Source organism: Gambusia affinis, linkage group LG04, assembly GCF_019740435.1.
Source record: "Gambusia affinis linkage group LG04, SWU_Gaff_1.0, whole genome shotgun sequence".
Lineage (NCBI taxonomy): Eukaryota > Metazoa > Chordata > Actinopteri > Cyprinodontiformes > Poeciliidae > Gambusia > Gambusia affinis.
The window spans coordinates 8,495,699-8,522,985 of NC_057871.1; the positions used below are offsets into that span (position 1 = coordinate 8,495,699).

Sequence of the window (27,287 nt, forward strand, 5' to 3'; positions counted from 1 at the left end):
ATGTAACATAACCAGAAGGCTGACCAGAGTAAAGCTGAGCAGTCTGTCGTTGAACATGGTGGAAGATTTGTCTTTTTAACTTTACATCTTGCTAATCCTTGATTGGAGCACCTTGCCTTTAAAAAAAGCCTTAATGGATGTATGAACGTGTCTGAATTATTCCACAGAAACTTTGGACCGAATTGAGAAGTTTGGATCAAAGTCTTGCTGCTCCTAGAATATAAGTCAGACTCTCCACCACCTCCGGGAGGTCTCTATTGGATTGAGATCTAGCAACTGTGAAAGTCTGTGTTGATGAAGTCTAGTGAACTTATGGTCATCATGTTCAAGAAACACGTTTGAGATGGTTTGAGATATGTGCTATAGTTCACTGTCATCAGAAGAGGTGGTCATGAGAGATGAAAATCCTCATTCTGGTTGTAGCTGAACAACTGACATGGTGCAGATCGGATCGATGCTTTTATGTTGTTTTATGCCAAATTCTGACCCTACAATTTGAATCTTCAGTTGACTTTAAGACGAAACATTTCTGCCCAGTTTTGTTGAGTTTTAATCTCAGTTTTCTGAAATCTGCAACACCTCAAGGTTAGACGTGTTGTGTTTTAAGCATCAGTTGTATCAACTACACCACCTTCAAACTCATTCAGTTTGGCCTTTAGCAAGTGATGTTCACCATGTCTAGATGTCTAAATCCACTCAGTGTGCCTAATAAAGTGGCTAACAAAGGTACAATTTCAGAGGAATACACACAACCTGTTTTAGTAATTCTGCTAGCTCTAATTGCAAATTTCAGATGGTTAAAAACTCAATTATCATTTTGTCTGCTTGTTATAAACACCCAACTCTGCCCCATGCAAAATAGGAACCATTATGAACGCTGTATTTTCTTCTATCATAGCTTTCAAAAAAGAAATGCTGGCAGGTTAAAGATCAACCAGATGCAGAGAAATATCAGGAAAATTGTGTGCACACTTGTAGCCTAATAGTTATTATTTGCACAACACTGAGTAATCAGTCAGCACTAAGGGTTTACACATTGCTTGTTTTTTCCATAAGCTGACTAATGGACACCTCTGTTGTTGAGGTTGTTAAAAAAAGTCCTCAAAACAAAAGTCTGATCCTGCTCACATTGAGGGGAAAGTCTCTGCACTGGACACCTAAAGAGAAACATGAAAGTCTTGTAATTTCATGGAAAAACTGCATCGATTCTATTTGTAAGGTTCAAATGGCACCTGCTGAGATAAAAAAGGGTTGCTGTGTTACACTTCAACCTCATTCTTGCACAGGAAAGTGTGTTTCGTTACAGTTCCTCAGATGTTATCAGAGCTGCTTGCATGAAGGGGCTTTGTGGTTTGAATATGGACAAATGTTTATCTGATCTGCTCACTGAAATGTTGGTTTGCTCCTAAAACAGAGCGATGGCATTAGACTCCAGATGTATAAACTCTCCTGCTCAAAAGGTCCACAGGAGAGTTTCTGCTCTGAGAGCTTTACTCAGCGAGGATAGGAGTGTGTGTGGACATAATGCCTGTGTGTAGGCGTGAGTGTGCCGCTCTGCAGTCTGTTGGAGCTGCTGGCCCATCCCCCACCTACAGGCAGTTGGGAGCTTCACAGCCATGTTTCAGCTCACACACAGAGGAAGTTGCAGCTCGAAGCATTTCTTTCTAACGAGTTGTATTTCAGAGGACTGGTGTGAATGAAACCTCTGTGGGCAGCGAGGGGACAAACCCAAAGTTAGTTCGTTTGTTTCTGTCATATCAGTCAGGTCTTGTCTTGATATGAATGAAATCCCAGCTACGGCCTGATGACAAGTGATAAAATAAAACCCTTATTTGTGTATTCACAAATGGAAAAAACATTTTAGTCAGAAAATCAAATATACGATTAAATAAAGATTAAATGTCTGTTTAATCAGTGCAGCTCCAAAGAGGAAAACAAAGTTTGTTTGACAGGTTTTAGTTGAAATGAAATAGACCAACTTTAAAATGGATAGCATTATTCAACAGTGTACGTGATCTAGGAATTTGTCCTAGTTAATTTTGAATTTAGTTATATGTTCCCTCTATATGCACAACTAAATGTGATTAAAATGGAAGTAAAACTACTTGTTCTTCTGCATGTTAACACAGCCAGGCAGATTTAGTCAAACATGTAGGGAAGACCACAGAGAGCTGCTTTAAAAGTTAAGGTAGATAATTCATTTATTTTATTTTTTCCTCTCTCCCTGCTGGAAAGCACCCACACATACGGTAGTTGTTTTTCATGGGGTATTTAGAAATGCCCCCATACTTCAGATTATTTTGAATATGAAAGAAATGTAAAAACTTTAATTTATAAAGTTGTAAGGCAATTTTTAGACAACTTGTCGGCCATGTTTGTTTTTGAATGGCAGCGCAGGCATTAAAGAGCCAGGCGACTGAAGCTGAAATTGGCTGACTTAAGTCACATCTGCATGGGCACACATTCACTCTGCTGCAGACTGCAGGGAGGGGACGTGTTACAAGGTGTTGTAAACTTTCAGAGTTTAGAAAATAATGAAATTAATGATGACTAAATTTCTTAATATAGAGGTCACTGAAATTGATGATCCACAGCAGCCAGACAAAAAAAAGAAAAAAAAAACAAAACTGTTTTTAGTGTCAAATCATTTTGTTCCGTTTTGGTCACTGAGTATTTATGATTTTGAACCAGAGAAGATCAAATGTTATCAAGTATCGTTCAGTACTGTATAAATGGGCCTTAACCACAGCACCACCAGGAAGCTCTGAATGAGCTGCTAACTAACAATGAGCTGGTCACAGGATTCTCAAAGTGCTTGTAAATCTTAAATATCTCGCCTATCACTCTGGGTTTTTGTTGTGGGTTTTTTTTTATATAAAGTACCCAATAAATCAGCTAACATATTCCTTAAAAAAATGTTATTAATAATTTGCCAGTAACTGATTGAGCTTCTACTTTACAGTTGAAAAGTTACTCATCAGTGGCATTTTTCCTTTCTGTGTTTCAGTGGTTTTTGGCACAAATCAAAATCAAATCAAATATTTCATAAATACTCTTAAAGAGCCTTGGCTAGACGGACTCTCATATGACCGCCCTTGTCGATGTGCTTAACAGATGGTGGTAAAAACCTACATGGACATGGATCAAGACTCTGAGGAGGAGAAGCAGCAGTATCTGGGTCTGGCGCTCCATCTTGCCTCCGAGTTCTTCCTAAGGAACCCTAATAAAGATGTTCGGCTGCTGGTGGCCTGCTGTCTGGCTGACATCTTCAGGATATACGCTCCTGAAGCTCCCTACACCTCCCACGACAAGCTGAAGGTCCGAATTATCTTCTAGAATAATTCATTCGTGTAAATCAATCCAAGTCTGCTTGTTGCAAGGACAGCTGTTTATGTGTGGTGGGGTATAATTAAAACCTGCATGCATTGTTTACTAGATAATTGAGCACATTTGCCAGATGGCCCAAGGAACGTTCAGGTTTTACTGTTCTGTAGCACATCCACGCACCTTCTTTTAACCACGTTGTAAAGCCCTCCTGCTCCCTATAAAACCACAGGACTTAATGAGAAGCTAAAAACTTTTTTTCCTCCAGGACATTTTTCTGTTCATCACCAGACAGCTAAAAGGACTAGAAGACACCAAGAGCCCTCAGTTCAACCGATACTTTTACCTGCTGGAGGTAAATCTCTCACCTTGGCTGCACTTATACGTCTCAGCATTCCAGTGTTTCTTTGCTACTGATTGTGTTCAAGTGAATATGTTTCATTTGGATTTTGAAAGTTACTATAAATCAATGTATTTCTTTGTGTTGTGCAACAGAATCTTGCGTGGGTAAAGTCATATAATATCTGCTTTGAACTGGAGGACTGCAATGAGATTTTCATCCAGCTCTTCAAAACGCTCTTCTCTGTTATAAAGTAAGTTGGTTGCATCTGTCGACTTGAAGACAAGATAGTATACGCTACTGGGTACCAGAGTGTGAGATGAGGTTTTGTTTTGTTTTGTTTTGTTTTTTAACAAAACTGATAATCTTCCTTTTTATCTTTTCGCACATCACTTTTTACCCTCGGGAATCTGCAATCAATGCAGAACAATGGTGTTAAATCTTTTTTTTTTGTTTGTTTGTTTTGTTTTCGTGTAACCCAAAATCATCAAACTAGAAATACACACTGCACAATAATGTACTTTTTTTAAGCTGAAGGAGCAAAAGATTAAGAAGCATTTTTTAATACATATTAAACGGCACATCCTGTTCTCTGATTCATAAAATTGCAAATTTTTCCATGGATGATTTCAAAGCCATAATAGCAGCTGGTTTGCACCAATTTGACAAAAAGCAGCTACTTTGGCAGCACAAAAAACCGTTATATTGGATGAAAGAGGTCGTTTTGAACATTTTAGCTCATCGGTGTGTGTTCTACACTTTATACCATAACCTTATTAACTGATAAACTGGGCAGGTGTGAGGTAGTGGGCCTTGTTGTGATATTAATGGCATTAACACGTCAGAGCTGGTGTCTTCTTCTGCTCATCAGCAACAGCCACAACCAGAAGGTGCAGATGCACATGATGGATCTGATGAGTTCTATCATCATGGAGGGAGACGGAGTCACACAGGAGCTGCTGGACACAATCCTAATAAACCTCATACCTGCACACAAGGTGAGTCTGTGGTCACACCACTGCATGCTGTGACATATTGCATGATTACTTTTCCTGCATTAAATTAGAAAGAATTACTTATGTATATCAGAATTCAAATAACACTAAAATACCTAAATATTGAATTGAACATGAACTATGTTAAATAGGTAAATGAGAGGCACTGATATATTTTTAGTTTATTTCTTTAATGTTGTTTGTAATAGTTTTAATTGTTTTCTGTTCTGACCATGTGAAATGTTTTTACTAGCTCTCTGTGGTTTCTCTGTAAAACTTCTCTTATTTTATTCTTTTTATGATAGAAATCTTGTAATGAAAACAAAATGCAGTGCTAACATGCAGACAAAAAACTTAGAAAATCTGGTTTCAAATTTAAGCAAACACACTTCTTGCTATAGTTATACCAATTATTTATTCATCTTTTTGCTGACTCAGAATCTGAACAAGCAAGCATACGACCTCGCCAAGACTCTCCTGAAAAGAACAGTCCAAACCATTGAGGCGTGCATTGCAAATGTGAGAAGCTGCTTGTTTTTTTTTCCCTTGGTTTTGTTCTGTAATTCTCTTTTTCAAATAACGTTGTAGAGTACCTAATCAATGTATTCATCCGATTCTCTTGCTCTGTGGTGTCATGTTCTCCCCCAGTTCTTCAATCAGGTTTTAGTGATGGGAAAGTCCTCGGTCAGTGACCTCTCAGAGCACGTCTTCGACCTCATCCAGGAGCTGTTTGCCATCGACCCCATGCTGTTGACCTCTGTCATGCCTCAGCTGGAGTTCAAGCTAAAGGTGAACACTGTGCAGCACTCCAAAAAACAACAACAACAGTACCTCATCTCCAACCAACATCAACCTTACAGTTATATAATTTTCCCTTCTGATTTTATTTTAGTTTTTTTGATGAGTAATATTGATTTTTGATAGACTGTGATTCTGTCAGAGTAACTGTATTTCATATTGTTACTCTTTGATCCAGAACTTGTTTCCTTCGTAAAAAGGTTTTCTATCTATCTGTGGTGGTGAAAAACTGTTTGAAGGATATGTTCACAAACATATTCTTATTTTATTGTTCCAGAGTAAATACCGGTCAAGTTTATTCCTTTGGCACATTTCATCAGCAAGTCAATTCAAAGTGATAAAAACATAATACATAAATAACCTTATGATACTGTGGCAAAATATAGAGAAGTAATGAAAATATTGGAAGATTTGCTAAAGCAATGAAAACTCAGTTTTTCAGCAGATATGCAGTTTTCTGGAAGTTTGTTGCAGATTAAAAAAAGCATAGAAAATGCTGTTATTTAAAAAAAAAAATCAATGTATCACCCATCTTTTTTTTCTGTGTCATTTTGTGTTAATTGTCCCCTGACCAAACTTCACTATAGGGATTCGCTTTTTCAGGATTTTATTTGTATGAAGCCCAGATTATTCAGACAATTTTGATCTCATCTGATCTTCCTACTAGAACTGCACAATATACAGTAAATTTATTATTTAGCGTTAATATTTTGATGCTGTTTGCAACGTGGAACTAAAATCAAGTTTTAAAAGTATGATTAAACATATTAAAGGACGCCGTGCAATTTTGTTACAGAGCAACGACGGAGAGGAGCGTCTGGCTGTTGTACGTTTGCTAGCGAAGTTATTTGGAGCCAAAGACTCAGAGCTGGCATCACAGAACAGACCGCTTTGGCAGTGCTTCTTAGGACGGTGAGCAACCTCAGCAATGACCATTTGTTAAAGAGATTTATGGATATGAAGTTAGATTTACAAACATAAGAGAGTCTATAGAGGAATTGAGAAACTTAACTGACATGCAACACTTTCCTGTTATATTCCTTCCTAACATAATAGATTATTTTTATTTGTGCAGATTTCTTCATTTTTACCATCTTCTCTTTTAACTGAATCTTCTTTAGTTGATATATGAGATTAATTTCTTCTGTAGGTTCAACGACATCCACGTACCGGTCAGATTAGAGTGTGTAAAATTTGCAAGCCACTGCCTTATGAACCATCCCGACCTGGCGAAAGACCTCACAGGTGGGCAACACTTCTGATTCATTCGGGTTGTTGTTGATGGCTCCATCGTCTTCCTGCTGGCTGGTTAGACTGAAAGTAATGTCCCATCTCTCTTATTTATTTATTTTTTTGGTCCAGAATATTTGAAAGTGCGTTCTCACGACCCAGAGGAAGCCATCAGACATGATGTCATCGTCACCATCATCAATGCTGGAAAGAAAGACCTGAACTTGGTTAATGACCAGCTGTTGGGCTTCGTGCGGGAAAGGACGCTGGACAAGAGGGTAGGAAATTTAAACCACTTAACGATTCACTCATTGTAGTAGTAAGACAGCTGTTACTCATTTGGGGTTTATTTGACCAACAATAATAATCTACATAAAATGCAGCAATTTATCTTTGAGATCTGTACGAGTCATTCGCATTCTGAAATCACAACATATCCACATTAATGTGCAACGTGTTAATATTTTATTGGTTACAAACACAAGATTATCTCCCTTCCTGTGATTTTTATATCCTAGTTTGATCATTTCCTTTTTCAATATGTTAACTACTCCCTCCTTCTGCAGTGGCGTGTGCGTAAAGAGGCCATGATGGGCCTGGCTCAGCTTTATAAGAAATACTGTCTGCATCACGAGGCTGGAAAGGAGTCGGCCCAGAAGATCAGCTGGATCAAAGACAAACTGTTGCACATCTACTATCAGAACAGCATTGATGACAAGTGAGAACAAACACACGGTGTACATGAAATTATTTAATACTGAACAAATGGAATAGAATTAATGTATTTATAATTAGTTTGGCACATATGTGTGTTAATATGTCTCTTAATATGTATAAAAAAAGACACATTCGTAAATCACAAATGTTGTAATTTGAGAATTTACTAAAATATCAATAACCTGATAGATATATATATATATATATATATATATATATATATATATATATATATATATATATATATATATATATATATATTAAATTAACCTGTAATCTCAGAGCATTTTACTTTGTTGGTCAGCCTATTATTATATATTTATGACAAATATAAATGTATATATAAATTCAAATATAATATGAATATTACAAATACATGACACTGAAGCCCTTTACTCTTAGTTCCTCTTCGCAATGGGAACGACTAGAGAACATGGCATTTAAATAAGGTTGTGTGTGGACCTCAATTAATTTAAGACATGGCTACTAGAAGATTTGTTCTTAAATTTACAGTCAGAGGAATAATTAGAAAATGTAATAATCATATTAATATGACAAACAAGAACCCATATTTATCACTCCACTAGAAGCAGCGAGTGGGAAGCTAATCTCACTGAGAGGGATTTTGACCTGAAGTCTCCATAACAACGAGATGCCAAAATGTACGGCAGCACAGAGACAGCTTATCAGATACATCAGCTGTTCTGTGGCTATCTCAGTCCCCAAAGTTAAATTTTATAGAAAAGCCTGTTTGAGCTTAAGAGAAGAGAGCAAAAGAGAGAAGTAGAGATATCGGTCAGCGGTCGAAGGTCATTTTGTATCTGTTTCAGCCTTGTGAAATGATACAGTAATGTTGTCCCATTGGCTATACAAAGTAAAGCAGGCGACTCATTAAAGTGGAATTCCCCCCCTATAAATAAATGATTTGTCTCTGTGAGGAAATGCAACTGCAACTCAAAGTTTTTAATACATCAGAGAGATACGTTGGAGCTTAAATTCCTTCTCCAAAATGATTTCCTGTTTTTTATTTTTTATTTTCAGTGTTTAAAGAATGAATTGAAACTTTCCTCTTCCAGGTTGTTGGTGGAGAAGATTTTTGCCCAGTACATGGTGCCTCACAGTCTTGACACAGAGGAGAAGATGAAATGCCTCTATTACCTTTACTCCTGTCTGGACACTAACGCTGTAAAGTGAGTAAATATGCTGCATTTTCTCCGTCCATCTGGAAACTACACAAACATTGACACATTCATACGTGCACGTATTGCACGTCAATATTGATCTGAAATTACAAGTAAACTGTCTGGAAAATACCTCACTGATAGCTCAGCAAGTACATATGATGAGAACGTTCTATTGATTCTCTGCTGTCGTTTCTCTTTCTCACTGGCCTTTTCTTTCAGGGCTCTAAACGAAATGTGGAAGTGTCAGAATATGCTCAGAAGTCTCGTAAAAGAGCTGCTCGACCTTCACAAGCTGCCAGTGGTGGGTAGATGCTTCCTTTGTCTTTCAGTTTTTGTTTTCAGGATGTATAAAATGAAGTAGGATAATGTTTTCTTCTCCCCTCTTGTTAGTCGGAGGCCAATAACACTGCGATGCTCGGGAAGCTCATGAGTATTGCAAGTAAGTTGGCCAAAAATTTACACAAATACACACTGCCTTAAAAAACCTCCTTTTGACATTACAACCACACACTTCAATGTATTTTATACAATTGACCAATATACAGTAATGCATAATGTGAAGTGTAATAATAATATTAGGGTTTTCTGAACTTTTACAAATACAATTTCTGAAAAGTTGGGTGTGTATTTGTTTTCAGCTTGTTTCTAGGTAAGGAATACTTTTGCAAAGCATTGGATGTTATTATGTCACAGTTATTGTTCACCATCATTCTTAATAAGGCATAATCCACACCAAAGTTATTAGATAAGGAAAATAAATTTTAAAAATATATAAAATGGGGTCTTACATTTTGAACATAATTCAACCATTTTGACCAGTGGTTTACAAAAGGTACTCCTTGTGACCTCAGTCAAAACGTTTTTCTTTCAATTCAAAATACTATATATAAAATCAGTCCACTCATTTATCGTAGGTGTTCTCTTCTTCCTTTTTCTTCCAATTTCAATATATGACCTTTTGTAATTATTATTTTAATGTGATGCTGGTGTTTGCAGAGAATCTGCCAGATGCTGGAAAGGCTCAGGACTTCATGAAGAAATTTAATCAGGTTCTGAGTGAGGATGAGAAGCTCAGAATTCAGCTGGAGATGCTCATCAGTCCAACATGCTCCTGCAAGCAGGCGGAGATCTGTGTGGTGAGGGAGCACGAGGCATACTTAAATCTACACACAATTAACACAACTCATAGTTGTTTACGTCAGCTGGTGTGATGCAAATCAAGTGTTAGGGCTGCGAATTTATGTTTGGGTAACCAAAGGGCTGACTTGTTTCATCACTGACGAACTTTATAACAAATTAATATCTGAAAACAATAGTTTGAAAAGCTTATACATGAGATGTTTTGTGCAGAGGGAGATCACTCGGAAGCTGACGTTCCCCAAACAGCCGACCAATCCGTTCTTAGAGATGGTCAAGTTCCTGCTGGAGCGGATCGCCCCGGTTCACATCGACTCTGAAGCCATCAGGTCAGAAACATTTCTTTGAATGAGAATATTTTTTCTATTTTGACACATAGAATGAATTTGATCTTTCAAACTTCAATAAAACAGATGATTATAAGTAGTTTCTAATTGAAGATGTTACATAATTGAAATGAGTTGGTAAATTGTGCGTGAAAACATTAAAATGAGTTAATTTTCATTGAGAGAACTAAAATAGATGGCATCTGTTTACCTGATAACCAAGTGCTTCATAATGCTGTCTGTATTGGGTATTGTGTAATGCTGGTCCTTTAACAGATTGGTCTCATTTACTGAGCCGCCTAGTGGTGGTGATGGAAAACTGCAGGTTCCACTCTGTTTCCCCCCCCATTTATTTTATGGAAAAATACTACGAGACCGCACACTGACTAAACAAACTATGCTGTTTTAGTCTTCACCTGATCCCCATAAAATTATGAGACATATCAACATAATTTAACAGTTTTATTTTGTTAATTTTCCTACAGTGCTTTGGTCAAGCTGCTAAATAAGTCCATTGAGGGGACAGCTGATGATGAGGAGGAAGGCGTCACCCCTGACACAGCGATCCGCTCTGGTCTGGAGCTGCTTAAGGTATAAATACTAAAATTAACTTTTAAAGTTTTCTTAAACTGCAATAAAACCTAAAGCAAAGTCGTCTTAATCAAAAAATGTTCAAATGTTTTTCATCCTTGTAGGTCCTGTCATTCACACACCCCACAGCATTCCATTCAGCTGAGACCTACGAGTCTCTGCTCCAGTGTTTAAAGATGGAGGACGACAAAGTGGCAGAAGCAGCCATTCAGATTTTCCGTAACACTGGCCAGAAGATCGAGACGGAGTTGCAGCAGATAAGATCGTAAGAGATGTACAAGAGGCACAAACTGTGATGTTTTGATGTTCATCTGGTAAAAGAAGTGCTGAACACGTCAACGTTTGTAACACTGTAGAAATATGTGTGCTCTGAATTTTCAGTGAATTTCTATAGTTTTATATTTTAAAAAATAAAAAATATGAAGGTCTTCCTGGTCTTGGAAGTCGAGTCTGAAATCTTTGCATCGCAAACACAGCAGGCAGAATGAAGGTTTTAGTGTTTATTGTAAAGGGCTGAGTATTCCTTCAATGCTATTGCTACTCATAATGTATTTTTTTGTGATGTTTTCTTCAGAACTCTGATTCCCATCCTGCATCAGAAGGCCAAGCGGGGCACGCCTCACCAGGCCAAGCAGGCTGTCCACTGCATTCATGCCATCTTCAACAACAAGGAAGTGCAACTGGCCCAGATTTTTGAGGTAAGCTAACACTTCTTGATGATTAATTACGATCTCCAGTGTTTTATTTACTCCTGTTCTGTCCACCTGAATCTGTGTTTTTTAACTAACAGTTTCCTCTTTGACCCACAGCCTTTGTCTCGCAGTCTCAATGCAGACGTTCCCGAGCAGCTCATCACTCCACTTGTGTCTCTGGGTCATATATCCATGCTGGCTCCAGATCAGTTCGCCTCACCAATGAAATCCATCGTGGCTAACTTCATCGTCAAGGATTTGCTGATGAACGACAGGGTTTGTGGAGCTGACATTTGAACTTTAACATCCAGGAATTACACATGGACTTTGTTTGAGACCTCTGGTGCTGTATGTACTGTGTGTGTGTTTATCGACAGTAAGAAAGAAATGTAAACACTTACAAGTACCTGAAGTGGTTGTTGAACTGTAGTGGATCTCAAAAGTGTATTTTCATTCTGTACAATTCAACTGGAAACAAACATATATGTTAAACTTGGCCATATTTGGCCAGTCTCTCACAGTAGATATGAGGTTCTTTTGGACATGTGTGGTCCAAAAGTTTGTCTTTTGTTTTATCAGATAGCACTTTGTTCCACAAGGTTGTTGGGAATTTCTGCCTCTTGGCTCTTTTTTGGGTTCTTGAACGCCTCTTAGATTAGTTTCTGACTGATACCTTAATTTTTGTTTTCCCTCTAATGTGTTTTTCAGTTAAATTTCCAGCATATATTATTTTGTCTATAAAAAGTTCTGAAATTACTTATAGTTTAATTTTAAACTCAGATTCTTTCCACTACAAAAAACCCAACTTATTAGCAAAGTTGTGTAAACTCCTAATAGCCACAGTTTGAACAAAGAAAACATTACATCAGATTTTTGTGACCATCTTTGTGTGTTCAGTCGGTAGGGAACAAGAACGGGAAGCTGTGGTCCGCAGATGAGGAGGTCTCACCTGAAGTTTTAGCAAAGGTAAGAGGAGCAAACATGTATGTTCTGTTCTTGATATTAATTATTCCAAGAACCACCAAAGTTCAAAATTCATTTGCTGTTATTTTTGTAATAAATGGCTGTTAGTTTGTTGTTACTCTTTACTTCACACAGCTGAAGAAACTGATTTTGTTTCTTCCTGTTCCTGAAGGTTCAGGCCATCAAGCTCCTGGTACGCTGGTTACTAGGAATGAAGAACAACCAATCCAAATCGGCCAACTCCACCCTCCGCCTGCTGTCGGCCATGTTGGTTAGTGAGGGCGACCTCACGGAGCAGAAGAAGATCAGGTACCTCTGAATTATCTGTTACAGATTCGCTTTTACTTGTGTGTAAGAGAGAGACTGTTTATTCCCTCATCGCTTCCTGTGTTGCAGTAAATCGGACATGTCCCGCCTGAGGCTGGCTGCCGGCTCGGCCATCATGAAGTTGGCTCAAGAGCCGTGTTACCATGAAATCATCACACCCGAGCAGTTTCAGCTCTGTGGCCTTGTCATCAATGTCAGTTTAACTTACAGGACATTTATTTATTTCTAATATTATCTGACTTAAGAGAAACAACTGAAATTTATTAGTGAAAGCCATCTTTTAAGTTGCCAAGTTCACACCTGGTGTTTATCTCGTCTGTTCTGCCAGGATGAGTGCTACCAGGTCCGTCAGATCTTCGCTCAGAAGTTGCACTTAGCTCTCGTCAAACTGCTGCTGCCCTTGGAGTATCTGGCCGTTTTCGCTCTGTGTGCCAAGGACCCGGTGAAGGAGCGCCGTGCCCACGCCCGACAGTGCCTGCTCAAAAACATCTCCGTCCGCAGGGAATACATCAAACAGAACCCCCTCGCTCAGGGTGAGTGTTCATGCAGAAACATGGCGGCTTCCTGTAGCAGCGTCAGATGAATTGAAGATCAAAGAGTAAAATCCTTTTTAAATCAGATTGCTATAAGTAGATGTGATTACCTCATGTCTAGAAATCACACTAGAGCTTTCTAATAAATTACAAACATATCCACTCTAATGTAAATTACTCTTTCTCTCGTCAGAAAAACTGGTCTCTCTTCTTCCTGAGTACGTGGTTCCATTCATGATCCACTTGTTGGCCCACGACCCTGATTTCACAAAACCACATGAATATGAACAACTCAAAGACATCAAAGAGTGAGGCTGCCCTTCTGATTGAGTACATCTAAATGTTAGTTGTTTTTTTTAGGACTCACTATCTAACTTCTTTTCCTTCATTAGGTGTCTGTGGTTCATGTTGGAAGTCCTGATGACCAAGAACGAGAACAACAGTCACGCATTTCTTAGGAAGATGGTTGAGAACATCAAACAAACGAAAGACGCTCAGTGTCCCGAAGATGCAAAGGCCAATGAGGTACGCAGCACATTGCAGAAGGATTCACTTCACTTTGTTGGTGTATTACACAAAATCCCAATGAAATGCATTTGCAATTGTGTCTACATGACACAGTGTAGAAAACAGCAAACACAGAAAGGACGTTGTCGTATTTTTGGAGCGAATCAGTGATTGTCGTGTCGTTCTGGTTGCAGAAGCTTTATATTGTGTGCGATGTGGCTCTCTTCGTCATCGCCAACAAGAGCACCGCTTGTCACCTGGAGTGTCAGAAAGAGCCTGTCCTTCCCTCAAAGTTCTTCCTCGTACAAGACAAGGCAATACATACATTCTCACACACATTCAATAAATGTTGTGGTCAGCTACATTGCCTCACTTTTTGTCACTCAAACTCTTTCAGGCCTTTGTTCCGTTTTTTGAAGTAAAAATAAAAAAAGTTGTCTCTGAATTTATCTCAGATTTTTCTACAGTAGAAAGGTTTTACATGAAACTTGAAAAACTGAGTGGGTTGATAGATGGATGGGTAATCAGATTAATAATACCCAAACCTTTAAACCTTAAAATCAAATTCCTCACTCTACCAGGTTCCCTGGCCTGTGTAGGAACCCTGTATGCAGCGAAATATTTTATTTTAACCTGTTTATTTTCTTTAGTTTCATTACTGTTTATTTCTTCTTCTGATGTTAAAATCTCTCATTTCAAAAGCAGAAACAAAATGTTCTCCTCTGGGGTCTTATTGAGCATAACCCGTTGTTCTTTTTTTTAATAGCAGGAGTTTAAAAACGACAAGGAGTACCTGACAGGAGAGATGAGACAAATGCTGCTAACTGGAAAGGTAATCTCACAACATGAGTATTATTATTACTATTGCAGTGCAATGACACTTTAACTTTAAAACATACAGACTAGTCTGTTCATAATAAAAATCGAGTAAGAATAAAAATAACCACATGAATTGAAACCTGATCCAGTTATATATATTGACTTATTTTCTTACTTAGCCCAAACCAGCTCCAGTTTTGGCGACTGTCAACAAAACTCTGACCGTTCCGGGTCGGAGGATCATCCAGAAGACCACTACAGCTCCAGACACGACCAGTAACACCAGCACCAACTCGTCTCCACTGGTCTCAGCTAACAACAAAAACAGGTACACCTACACACACAACAGCATCTGTCTGCTCACACTGCAAAGCAAAGAGTAACACAGCGTTTCTTCTGCTTGGTTTTAACACAATAACAGCACCGACTCGTCAGAAAGTCGAGCGCAGGAGAACAACGAGAACCCGGTCATCAAGAAAGAAGAGACGAAGGTAAACTTGCACAGAAACCTCCTCTCGCCTCTCCACCAGCAGCCATGTTCTCTTTCAACTTCATACTCTGTGTGTTTCAGGACGAGCCGAGTCAGAAGCTAGTGGCCGACGCTGGGATAGAGGCGTCGCCTGTGAGACGGCGCGGCCGTCCTACCAAAGCCGCAGCAGCCGCTGCTGCAGCAGCGCTGAAGGAAGTCGGAGCCCTACCAGCAGGAGGCGGAGGAGGCAAAGGCAGGAAGAGAGCGTCCGATACCACCACAGACTCCATCAACGTCAAAATGTCAAAGCAGTCGCAGCAGCAGAGTGACGAGGGGACAAAGAGACAGATCGACTTGCAGAGGTAACAGAAGAACTCACTTTCTTATCCTGCAATAAAAGGAAAACAAAAACACACCCCATTTATTTTATGTAGTTTGTCTTTTTTGATAGTTTCTCTTTAGTATTTCAAAATGGACGAAGTTTTCATTTTTGAGTATGAAAAATGAAATGCATCCAGAGAATTGTAACCCAAAATGTCACCACTGGAAGAGAAGCTAGTTATGATACTGGCTATTCTGGTGAGAGATCTAGTTTCAGTAAATGTATGAAGCGGGAATGCTACGCTAATGTCTTGAAGTTAACAGATTTGCTGTGGGAAAATATCAATATCAATAAGTATAATAATTTTTAGTGTAGTATGCTGTTCATATACAGCATGTTTTCCATGATAGACTATGCCACCTGCTGGCATAAATTTAAATCTGCATTTGGAGAAAATTCAGATAATAGTATGTTAAACATGCCAAAGATCCACCATGTTTGTTTTTATTTCCTTTTTTTACAAAATGGAGAAAGTTCGCTAAACAATTTGAAGAATGTAAGATGACCACAAACATCAGACTGAACTGGTGCTCTGTGTGAAAACACATCCACCTTCATTTATGCAGTTAAGAAGTTTTGTTTTAGGAACTTCAGTTGCTGTAAACCGATCCATAAAGATTAGCTTTCCTTTTGGTACAGAGGTTGAATTGTAGTTTTCACTGCGTAAATTTTTACTCGGTTTAGATTCTGTTTTTGATATTTAGGAATAATACATTTATCTTACTTTCCAAAAAAGAACTTTAATATTGTGGCCTTTAGGAGAATCAAACATTTAGTTTTCCACAAGAGTTTATAAGCCAGCAACTGGGAAAAAAAAAAAGAGATGAACAACATGTGGGATCAGATGGCAATAAGGACTTAATGCAACATCAGCTGATCTGTTTTTATATTTTAGATCCACAGAAATCTGCTCAATCCTCTCAGTCTCGTCTCATTGTGCACCAAAAAATTTATTAAAATTAAGTACTACATTTTTAAGTGTTTGGACTTTTCTGTAAATGTGAACAGCTGGTTGGCGAACCCCAAAATATTACCTCTATAAACAAATGCCTCACATTTTCAGATTTTGATGTGTAAAAGCTTTGGAAAACCGTCTCATTCTTCCACTTCACAGTTAATTACTTCATGCTAGTTTGTCACATAAAATATGATTCATTTAATTTGCAGTTGCACCATGAAGAGGCCTTTTATTTAATTCTGTAATTTCACAATTTCCAATTAATATCAGCTTTTTTCTCCCACCAATAAATTAAGCATTTAAGATATTTATTAAATTATTATTCTTATTATAACTAGGCCTGTTGCAATAATCAATAAATCAATTAATTGCATAATAAATTAAAACAAAATCAATAATTTTCATTTGCATGATTTGTTTTTCTCTCATTCTACCAAAACCTGAATGATAAAAGATTTTCTATCGGGTGTTTTGGTTCCAACTAACCCTTTTATTTTTTTTAAAGGACAATTTTGTTTACAGTGACTTCATAATTAATTTTATTTGTTTCTATTTTATTTATTTGAACCGTCTTCCAGTTCCAGTGTTAAATGTTTAAGAATTTAAAGTTTATTGATCTTTGAGAATGTTTTCTGCCATTACAATGCAGAAAACATGGTCTCAAAATAACAGCATTATAGTTTATCGCAATAATTTCTAGAGAGTTTTATCGACTTGCAAAATTTGTTAATGTGACAGGCTTAACTATAACTGTAAAAATCAAATGATTGCTCTGCCATTATTGCTGGATCTCCATTTTATTGCTTTAATGCACAAGCCAGCATAAAACTTGAACATAAAACATGTTCTGATGTGGAGGTTTGCTGTTTTGTTTTGTTTTTCAGGTAAAGAGGCAAAGATGAAATCCAGACTGTAGAGGACGGGCCTGAATCGTCACACCTTCAACTCTACATGCAAGCTCCTTTGACTCTTACAGCTTTCTTGGAGATATTATGGACCTTCAACATAAACACAATATCCAAGCACGCACGCACACACATACACACCATCATACTAGGAGATTTTAAACACCCTGTAGTCATTGATTTGAAGCTCTGTATGTAGGTCTTACTCAAAAACATATTTTTTTCCCCTTTTGTTTGTTGCTCTTCGCTTCTTTTTTGGAGCCATTTTTAAGAAGAAAAAAAATAAAACCAACTGGGATGGACATTTTACAAGCGTTTTAATCTGATAATGATTCTTGCTTATTAAATTCCCTGGGAAAACAACAAACAAAAAAAAAAACCCAACATCTTCTGCTGTTTGAGTCTTAATGTCTTCCTCCTTCGTGTCTGGACTGCAGGGTTTCTTTCCAGCTCACTAGTTGAGTTTGTAAATACACACAAAAGAAAAAGAAAAAAAAAAAAGAACTTTGTAAATGTGAATTACTTTGCAGGAATTTAAGGTGACATTGAATGCATTGGACAGATTTTATAAACTGTTTAGATGATTGGCATCAGAAGGGCGGATTAAAAAGTTCTAGTTGCTTTTTGATGGCCTTCCTGTGGGGCAAGTTCGGTTTGCTGCCACAATACTTCAGTCCATCAGGGATTTTGGTCTTTTTTTTAAAAACAAAACAAAAAAATCCACTTTTTGAATGCATAAATCAATATTATTTGGACACACATTTGGAGGGTTTGTTTTCCTTATGGTTTTCCCAACAAATTAAATTTTTTGAACTCTCACTCTTACGTTGGGCAAGTCCTACTTTCAAGCATCAAGTAAACGGGAACCTTTTGTGTTGACTTATTTTGGATGTAGTTAAAAAGAAATGCATTTCATTATATTCAACCTTTTTTTCCCACAAAGAATAAATGCTTTTAGATGTTTGGGTGCAGTAGATTTTGTCTTGGATCCCTGTTTTCAAGGTGCAATTTCAAAAACAAGCAAACTTTTTTTTTCCCCACTTTTTTTTTTTTTAATCAAAAACATGACACCGTCACAATAAATAACCATGCTTTTTATGCTGCTGATGCTTGCTTCCAATAAAATAAAATAAAAAACAAGTCTATTTAAATTGGAGAAACTGAGATGCAACAGCCCCCCTTCGTCATCGTGCAACATTGTACATGGTGAGAACAGCAGGAAGACGGGGTGGATGGAGGAGGCCGCTCGTCTCGTTTCTGCCCCTTTCTGACAAAAATGTAGATCTAGCAGACACTGGTGCGCTTTACGAGTCCGTCTATTTACAGATAAAGCAGACTGTACCTTCTGCCTGCCTCTGAACTTGTCTCACTGTCAGCAGCAGAGATTTTTGCACAATAACTCAAATTTTAATACGCTGCTCCTCTGGAGGTCAATTAAAAAGAAACCTTTAAATAAGTGGCCTTGATAAAATCCAAACACTTTTCTGCCAAGCTTGTCAGTGTCCCTAAAAAGAACAAAGTTCTACATTTATAAAATGAAAGGAATTTTTTTTGTTGTTGTATAGTAAAGCACATTTGGGACATAACCTATATTTAGCTCTCCTAAAGCATTCACACCACTTAATATTTTCAGATTTCAAACACTTCTGAAATGGAAGGGAAACGATTGTTTTTAATCTCTGTGAAGACAAAAATCTTTCAAGCTATTGCATACTTTTAAGCACCTGCCTAGAGTCACACATCTGGACGAGCTATAGCTCAGGTGGAAGAATTCACTCATAGGACAAGTATTAAGTTACTGTTGTTAAACCACACAGAAAAACAGCAGATATGCGAACACTGCGCCTCACCCGGAAGAAAATGGTAAAATATGGGGCTGATTAATTAGACTAGAAGATGGATGGAGATCAGTGCAGGACAGTCCTGAGAAAGACTTGACTGAAAAAGACAATAGACCTAAACACACAATCCAGATCTAAATTAAATTAAAATCTGTGAAAAAGCGTCAAATTATGTTCAGACTCTACAAACAAGACTTCTGCAAAGAGTAATGGAGGGAGTAAATACTACAGCGGGATTGCTCAAGTATTCAAGAGCTACTGCTGTGCAATTTTCCCGTCTCCTTCCTCTTCGCTGCTGTAGTTATAAATATTGGTTCTCCAAAGTACTGACTGTGACTAAACAGAAATGCAAAAGTCAAACTTATCAGATAAAACAAGTTTTTCTTCCACTTCAGTCATGCTCTACTTGTTTTTTAAATAAAACACATTGAAGTTTGTTGCTTTAAATGACAAATTGGATATTAATACTTTTTTGTTGCTAGGCAGTGTACATATGGTCAACATTAGGGTTGAGTGGCTCAGAAATAAAATAACATCCCCTCAAAAATCAACTACACAATAAATGTTTAATCTGGTTGCAACAGGCGACCACTGCAGCTTTACAAACCTAAATCAATCTCGACACTCGTGCCCAACGGTCGCTCGCCTGCTCTGGGAAAAACAAAAAAAACGGTTCGAAGAGCAGGAAGAACAAAGCTCAAATTGGCTTTACTTTGTGGTTTTTGTGACTTTTTTTTTTTTTTTTTTTAAAGGAAATGTTCAAATGAACTAACTCCCACTAAACAATTTGGCCAACTGTAGTAAAAGGCAAAAAAAACATGCAAGAATAAAAGACTAGAAAAATATTTCATTGTGGCATAGCAGAGGAGCTGGCGTGTTATGACTTGCACAGATCGGGATTTTGGAGGGTACGACTTCTTTAAAAAAAAAATACGACATTTTGTTGGACTTCTCATGGATCATAAATGCATGAAAAGTCCAACTGGAAAGTAGGCATAGTTCATATTTAGAGTAACTAGTTTTACAATGTAAGAAAAAAAAAAAAAAGAATATCCCCAATATAGATTTAAATTTACACACATTATTTACAGCTAACTCTTGTTTCTTGTGCATGTGTGCAAATGGTGGAGGATATGGATGTGCTGGGCTTTTCCTAGTTGAATGTACAAAATGCATGCTACCAAACTCCTGCGGTGGATCAGAACATCAAACAGTTCAGGAAAAACCCGGCACACCGCCCAATGCTCAGCACTATCCAAGTCAAGTATTTTATATCCAGCTCTTACAGCATTGAGATTCTGTAGGAGAGAATATGATGCAAAGTCCAACTCCCTACTAAATAAACATGTGGTAGGTAGAAAACAGCGTGTGTGGCTCCCCTCATGTTTTACCCTGCAGAAATTGACAGACAACTGTTTGAGCTAAATAAAAGTGCAAATGGTGAAAATGGGCAAAGTAAATGTTTCTTTTGGGGGAGAAATGGAAAGAAAATGAGGGGCTGAGTTTGTTGGGGCTTATAAACACACTTAAGAGGAAATAAAAGGGAAATCCTTGATGTGATGGACAGGCAACAGAGCGGTGAACATATTGGCAACTGTGATGCTACTGGTGTTTGTAGCAAACCTCTAATAAAAGAAGCTTCAGCCTGCTGTGCTGAATGTGACGGGGTTTGTGTCTGCTTAGCAAAATGTGACGTTGGCATGGCGCCCGGAGGAGCTGAGGTGCTCTGATGATGGGAGTTTTTATTTCTATTATTTTTTCATTTTTTGGATCCTCACACCTGGATGGGTCCTAGTTGCTGAGGAGAAGTTCTGTCGCCGTTTCCACATCCCAGGATTTTGAAGACAAGGCCGCTATTACTGCATTCTGAAAACGAGAGAGGACAAGCATGAAGATGCAAGTCTGTGTGCTCCAAAATTAAACTACTGCAATACTTTTATGCATGTTGTTTTCAATTAACAAAAGTTTCTTGCTCCTTGTTTCAGTGCTAGTTAAGTAATTTTAGCTGATGCATCAAATTTTTAAAACCCAACAAAACAAGGTATGCCTGTTAACTGCGTGTAAGTTACCATAATGCATGTACTAAAAGATCAGGAATTTTCAGGATTTCTGGTGCATTAAAGTTCATTTCTTTTAAGGCTTATTACTAGACCTGGGCATATCAATCTAAATATCGTTACCATTAATACCAAGGTGAGTATTGGTACTGAATTGATCCTAGTGTGATGTGATTGACTCTTTTGTTTATAGTTTCTCTTCACTTTGTCCAATAAATCACTCAAATTTCCTCACTAAGTTCCTGCAAGCACACAAGCAGGAATTAAAATGTCAAATATCAAGAGCTTACATTTTTAATTTGAGAGCATTTTGTCATACCTTTATAATATTTGTACTCAAAAAAATCTACTTTATTTCAAATGTAATTGCTTAATTCTCCTTTATGCACAACTTAATTATCATCTGTTCAGGCACCTGAAAAAAAATCTTACTGGAATTCAAAAATATACATCTGTGTAAAGATATATATATATATATATATATATATATATATATTTAGATATTTAGATATTTAGCCTGAAATGAAATGGCTGAATGTTAGAAAGACTATTAAACAATTGTGTGTAGTAGAATGTAATCAGGGAAGTATGTTATGTCTATATTGTTTACTACAGTAGGTAGTTAATGAAAAAAAATTTGCTTTCGCCTAAAATTGTTTATGTGAGGATATGTTTAAACTCGGTGCTCAGAACCAGAGAAGTGTCTCTAACCTTATCGAAGCCCATGGCACAGAGTTTGTCTATTTTTCGCGTGTAGTCCGGACTGGAGACTGGAGCACCGGCATAGACGTGTGACCACAGCCTTGCTGTCTGTTTGAACATTTCTGGGTTCTGCTTGTACTGGGGATTCAAGACAGAAAATTCAGAAATCAATTTTAAAAAAAGATCCAGCTTTTCAGTTTTGTAAGAAGTTGTTCTCAAAGTAAAAAAAAAAAAAAAAAAAAGTTAAACTAAAGAGCAGCTTGATTTTTGCCGAAAGGAAAAGAAAATGGAAAGTAATTCTCACCTGGTTTGCAACTACTGCATCTTGTGGATCATCTGGTTCTGCTGCAGCAAGAAGAGCCTGTAGGGACAACAGCACGGTCCGCAGGGTCATAGCAGCTGCCCTGAGTGAGACAGATTCAACACGTGAACGCGAGTTGATTTCTGAACGCCACAGACCACAGCGTTTAGCTCTACACACTCACCACTGGTCTTTTAAAATGTCCAGACATATTGCTCCGGTCACTGAGCTGATGTTAGGATGCCAGATCTTTGTGATGAAGCGCACCTGAAGAACGGCAAGTCAAGGAAGACAGATGAGTCATTATAAATGGTGACAGTGTATCTAGTTTCATTCCTATGGATTCTTTTTTTAGAATAAGTTCTAAAATAAGATATTATTTTTGATTCATATAGCTTTCTTTATAGTTGCATCTACAATATGAGAAATTATGTCTTCTTAAAAAAAATGTTATCAAGCAAAGAAACATCCGAGACTCGCTGTGTATCAACACAACCTGTCTCTCATGGCAACGGGTCGTGCAGGGGACGTGTGTGTCCGAAGGAATTATTTTGTTCAGCCCCAGATCACAACAGAAGAGTAATGCAGAGGACACTTCACATTTTTAAAGAATGAAAATTAAAATTGTTGATTTTACTTCCTAAGCTTTCTCTCAATTTCAAAGTAATCAGAGCCACACATCGAACAACTTCTTCTCAAAAGCAGATTTGGCAAGAACCAGTCACTAAACTAGGTTACAAAGGTAAGGACATATTCATTCTTGCTGATGAGAACAGACAAAAAAAAAAAAAGAAACAAAACCCTAGAAACTGCATGCCTTTCCATTAATAAGGCAGACCTGCAAGGCCCTTTTTATGTTTTCTTTTAACATAAACACCAGCTGCCCCTAATTCTTAATAGAGGGTGCTCAAAAGGCGAGGACCATAACAACAGCACACTTAGAATAAATATTTAGGACTGTTTTTCCAAATAATCTCAGTTCAGGTTTTCCATACCAAATAATAATAAGATCAGAAACTACTGCATTTCATTTCTCTTCAAAACTTAAATCTCATTTTTTAACTGTTAAAAATGTAAATCATTTGTCATAGCTTTAGCCATCTTGAAGGACTTTTTGACCCAAAATAAGAAGAGTTGTCAGTAACTGATTAAACTTTGTCATAAACAAAGACTGATAATAATACTAATATAAGCCAGTTACAGTTTCAACACTACAAAGTTCCTGTAGTTTTAGTAGTTTAGTTTAAATGAGATGACAGAGAAAGTGCCGGAATGACCAGAAATCTCTCCTGCTGTGTGACAGAAAGAATGGCAACACTGACCCCATCTGTACCCGAGCACTAGCTAACCCTAAAACAGGACAACTACTCTCTTTAAATTAACTGTTTTTTAAGTTTTATTTCATCATCAAACAAGATAGCAGCACCAACCACCCCTACGAAGGAAACACAATTTTAAAACTACAGCTGACAAGATGAAAACAGCGTAAATGTTAAACCAAGCAGGCAGTCTGCCTAATTAACCGGTTAGATTTTAAAGAGCAGAGCAACTGAGAGGAATAATATTCTGCTCTAGATGATTTTACAGATTTTATTTTGAAATGCTGAGTTTATATTAAGATAAACTCATACAGCAGGATGAGTATGAGCAGTACTTATTCAAGGTACTCATACTATTAGATTCTCATGACAGTCCATACCTTGCTAGAATAGCTATGAAAGGTATTTAAATGCTTGCTGGTGATACCCAGCAACACTAGCATGTAAAAATCAAAAACCTGTTGAACAGGATAGCCACCATGAAGCAATAAAAACCATTTCTTGGATCTTAAAATCCTTAAAAGACCAATTGTTCAGCTTTTCCCTTATGATATTTAAAAACTCAACAAGCAGTAAAGGCCTTACAATTTGTTCAAATCAAAACATTCAGCTACTCACCTTTGGGGGGTTAAATGGGTAGGTTTCTGGGATTTTTATTTCAAGCTGAAATCTGCCACCTTAAAAGAGAAAACAAACAAGAGAAACAACATTTTTAATCAGGATATATTGAGCCAAGTGTTTTCTTTACAGAAAAAAATCTGTGTTTCAGGTGTGTACCTTCATAAGGTGTATCTGGTGGTCCTGCTATTTCACCTCTCAGTTCTGTGAAGTTCTCGTCTACCAGATCAACTTTGATCTGGTTTTTACTTGTCTAGATATTGGGAGAGGTAACAGAAAGATAATGTTTTACGGGGGAAAAAAACAAATATTTTGACACAAACACTATATGCAAAAAGTGAGGCCTCTGACAAACCTGACTCAGCTGATTTTTAGAGAAATTTAAAGTATGCTTCCTACTTCTAAAGGATGTCGTGGTTAAACCTATTGTTTACTAGTGGAATAAAGCAACTTAAAGTTAAAAAAGAGGAAACAAAAACTTTGCTGGAAGGGAAATACACAACATTCACCCCATAAACCTCCCACAGCGACCACAACCAGCTGATTACAAAGCTGGTAAGGGGCTGAAAGCACAACATGAGATGCTAATGCTAACTGTAGATGGAGATTCAAAACATCGCTGCCTTTAAGTAGCTCAAAGCAGCTAAACTGAGATGACACCGGCTTATTTGTTGAGTCGTGGTAATCCATTGGACCCAAGTTACAGTTGGTGTAAAACAGCTTTAATTAATTTTGAGCAATGTTTACGGGCACAGCTGATAACAGCAGGCCCGTAGTTCTGTGAATCCCCGGTGTTTCCTGAACACACCCACCTGACACGCTCCTGGCATTTTAGTGAAGCTAACGCTAGCTTAAGTTCTGATGTTCGGGCCTGACCTGATGCAACACATAACCAACACCTCGTCGGGTGATTCCCGTCCTCCACAAGCACCGTACAGTCACTTCACATGTCAACAGAGTCGAAATAAAAAGCAAATGAAGGAGTTGTGAGGAAGTGAAAGCAGTCGGCGAAGTAAACAAACCTCCTCGCTTTTGAGAACTTCTTTGAACTCTCTCTTGATCCTTTGGACCGCGATGTTAGCCATGGCTGTCTGTCTGCTGAGCTGCCTCAGAGCTGCACCCGGGGCTTCTCCCGGTGTTGTCTGTGTGGGGGTCGCCTTGCCTTCTGCTAGTGACACTTAAGGAACTCCTTCGCTTGTACCATTTAGCACTTCATTTCAGCTCAGACAGAAAGAGAGCTTACCGTTGCCGTCGCCTGCCAACGCAGAGTCAGCGTCAGTCAGTCATTGAGTCCAGAACATGCACACAGAGAGTAGCTGCAGCATGGAGCACAAGCTAGAACTTTCATTAATGAGCCTCAGTGACACACAGACAGTACGGTCTCCTTTCAAATTGGCAATCAGGACATTTCTGTCTACAGTGGTGGGAAAAGGCAGCCCTTTATATCTGACCGATTTTCCTTTGAGTGTCTGTACATTTATTGTTGTTTTTTCTTAACCAACGTTCAAAATTATTATTTTTGATTACACCTATTCATTTTAAGATAATAAGAAGGCCTAACTGCTTACCTAAAAAAATTATGTATTTTCCAGTTGTTCTAAACATGCCACAAATATCGAATATAACCTAAAAGAAATTTACTTTTATAATTTAACGCTTTGAAATTGGGGCTCTGTCTCTTTAAGAAGCTCCTGCTCTTTCTGACCCTCTGCCTTCAGGCATTATCACAATGTTTCTCAATTACGCATTTAACAACAGTTCTTACAGGGTTTCACTGAGAAGTAGTTTGTATGATGAGCTCAGCAAAATGCACAGTTTCACCATGTGTTTGCTAATTGCTGTTGGCTAGTCTCGAGGACCTCTGTGAGGCAGAAACTGCAGCTCCAAGGAGGAGCTGTGTGGAAAAGGAGGCTTTCTGTAAGACCAACCTCAAATAGTTGCCACAGGTGATTAAAATATTTCTCAAAAATGCATGAAAGAATTGAAGCAACACTCCAGGTATATTTTTGATGAGGGAATAACATTATTACATGACAAAAAGCTAAAAAAAAATACATACATTTTATATAATACCGCCCCTTGAGCAGTGCTCACCTGGTACTTGTATTTGCAGGTTCAGCCAAAAAAGAAAAAAAGAGGCCACTGAAGAAGCCATTACTCCAAAAGCAACATGAAATATCAGACTGTTTGCAAATGCTTAAAGACCTTAACTTCTGGTGACATGTTGTATTCTCAAATTAAATAAAAAGTAATTGAAGTTTAAGAGAAAACAGGAATGTTGGGAAGTCTGAGAACATCATCAACACTGTGAAATTCAGTGGTGGCAGCGTCATGTTCTGTTATTTTGTAACAAGAGTGAACAGTCTGTAAAGTTTGGGGACAAATTGCTCTTTAATTTGGACCTTGACTAAACTGCCACATGTATCCAGGCTGTAGAGTGTCAAAACTTGACTTATTGCGGGGTTTACATCTCTGCTGCAATTTGCAGTTTTTCTCTTTTTAAATAACATTCCTATTGTATGCTGTTTTATTTTTTTCTTGTAAATCATTTGTTATTTTTTTGAATGCAGAATGAGCAATTGAGAAAATTTTAAAAATTTGCTCAATTGCTCATGTCTTTGGGGCAAATAATGCTATTTTTAATACAGGCACAGTACTTTATATTTTAAATTTGCCTTTAGTGCACTGTATGGTATTCTTAATTATGTTTTTATGTTGTAATTTTTGTGCAAAATCTCCATGCTTCGATTGCCTGACACTTTGCTGCTGCTACATCTGAATTTTCCCTAAAATGTTAGATATTTTTGTTCTATTCTGTCTATTGCAAGGCATTTACACTCAATTGCACAGAAAATTTGTGGAGGTTTTAACAGTTGTCTCATATGTTGATGATAAAGTGATGGGAATGTGCTTATGAAATAAGCATTCTTCATAAGCACAAGAATAATACAGACAACCCTGTCTAGACAACTCCTCATAGGGCTGCTTTAAAACGGCTGTCTACAGTCAGAGGCTTCTTTGGATAGACAGTAATACAGACAGCAACAGGAGATTCATCAGCATCTACAACACCTACAACAACTCTTCTATGAACCTCAAATTAAAATTAACATTTCATTTCCCTTTGGAATTATTACATTATTTTGAATTTGATATTAAGAATACACTTAGATAGATAGATAGATAGATAGATAGATAGATAGATAGATAGATAGATAGATAGATAGATAGATAGATAGATAGATAGATAGA

The 27,287-nt window shown here is 37.6% G+C and overlaps 2 protein-coding genes across 6 annotated transcripts in view; one reads left to right on the forward strand and one right to left on the reverse strand.

Moving 5' to 3' along the window:
• pds5a (PDS5 cohesin associated factor A) overlaps positions 1–17,568 on the forward strand; it is a 23,330-nt gene extending 5,762 nt beyond the window's left edge. For 4 of the 5 annotated variants that reach the window (XM_044115332.1, XM_044115335.1, XM_044115333.1 and 1 more), the window contains exons 3-33: positions 3,115–3,318; positions 3,593–3,679; positions 3,820–3,917; positions 4,536–4,662; positions 5,098–5,178; positions 5,308–5,448; positions 6,254–6,369; positions 6,608–6,702; positions 6,820–6,965; positions 7,254–7,405; positions 8,481–8,594; positions 8,808–8,889; positions 8,979–9,027; positions 9,585–9,724; positions 9,939–10,054; positions 10,537–10,642; positions 10,747–10,907; positions 11,217–11,340; positions 11,452–11,610; positions 12,232–12,300; positions 12,470–12,606; positions 12,694–12,817; positions 12,953–13,157; positions 13,351–13,465; positions 13,550–13,682; positions 13,859–13,978; positions 14,431–14,496; positions 14,663–14,811; positions 14,905–14,974; positions 15,055–15,314; positions 17,177–17,568. In XM_044115332.1, coding sequence (XP_043971267.1) covers positions 3,115–3,318; positions 3,593–3,679; positions 3,820–3,917; positions 4,536–4,662; positions 5,098–5,178; positions 5,308–5,448; positions 6,254–6,369; positions 6,608–6,702; positions 6,820–6,965; positions 7,254–7,405; positions 8,481–8,594; positions 8,808–8,889; positions 8,979–9,027; positions 9,585–9,724; positions 9,939–10,054; positions 10,537–10,642; positions 10,747–10,907; positions 11,217–11,340; positions 11,452–11,610; positions 12,232–12,300; positions 12,470–12,606; positions 12,694–12,817; positions 12,953–13,157; positions 13,351–13,465; positions 13,550–13,682; positions 13,859–13,978; positions 14,431–14,496; positions 14,663–14,811; positions 14,905–14,974; positions 15,055–15,314; positions 17,177–17,180 — 3,750 coding nt within the window. In that variant the 3' untranslated portion in view covers positions 17,181–17,568. The remainder of the gene's footprint in view (positions 1–3,114; positions 3,319–3,592; positions 3,680–3,819; positions 3,918–4,535; positions 4,663–5,097; positions 5,179–5,307; positions 5,449–6,253; positions 6,370–6,607; positions 6,703–6,819; positions 6,966–7,253; positions 7,406–8,480; positions 8,595–8,807; positions 8,890–8,978; positions 9,028–9,584; positions 9,725–9,938; positions 10,055–10,536; positions 10,643–10,746; positions 10,908–11,216; positions 11,341–11,451; positions 11,611–12,231; positions 12,301–12,469; positions 12,607–12,693; positions 12,818–12,952; positions 13,158–13,350; positions 13,466–13,549; positions 13,683–13,858; positions 13,979–14,430; positions 14,497–14,662; positions 14,812–14,904; positions 14,975–15,054; positions 15,315–17,176) is intronic. The other variant, XM_044115336.1, reaches the window with a different exon arrangement.
• A 2,017-nt stretch (positions 17,569–19,585) lies between these two features.
• ube2kb (ubiquitin-conjugating enzyme E2Kb (UBC1 homolog, yeast)) lies at positions 19,586–25,449 on the reverse strand. Its single transcript, XM_044115337.1, has 7 exons — positions 25,058–25,449; positions 24,195–24,288; positions 24,036–24,094; positions 22,283–22,365; positions 22,102–22,201; positions 21,807–21,935; positions 19,586–20,904 (listed from the first exon to the last, which is right to left on the reverse strand). Exons 1-7 carry the CDS (start codon positions 25,118–25,120, stop codon positions 20,830–20,832), a joined length of 603 nt encoding a protein of 200 aa, XP_043971272.1. The 5' UTR covers positions 25,121–25,449; the 3' UTR covers positions 19,586–20,829.
• Positions 25,450–27,287: the final 1,838 nt, after the last annotated feature.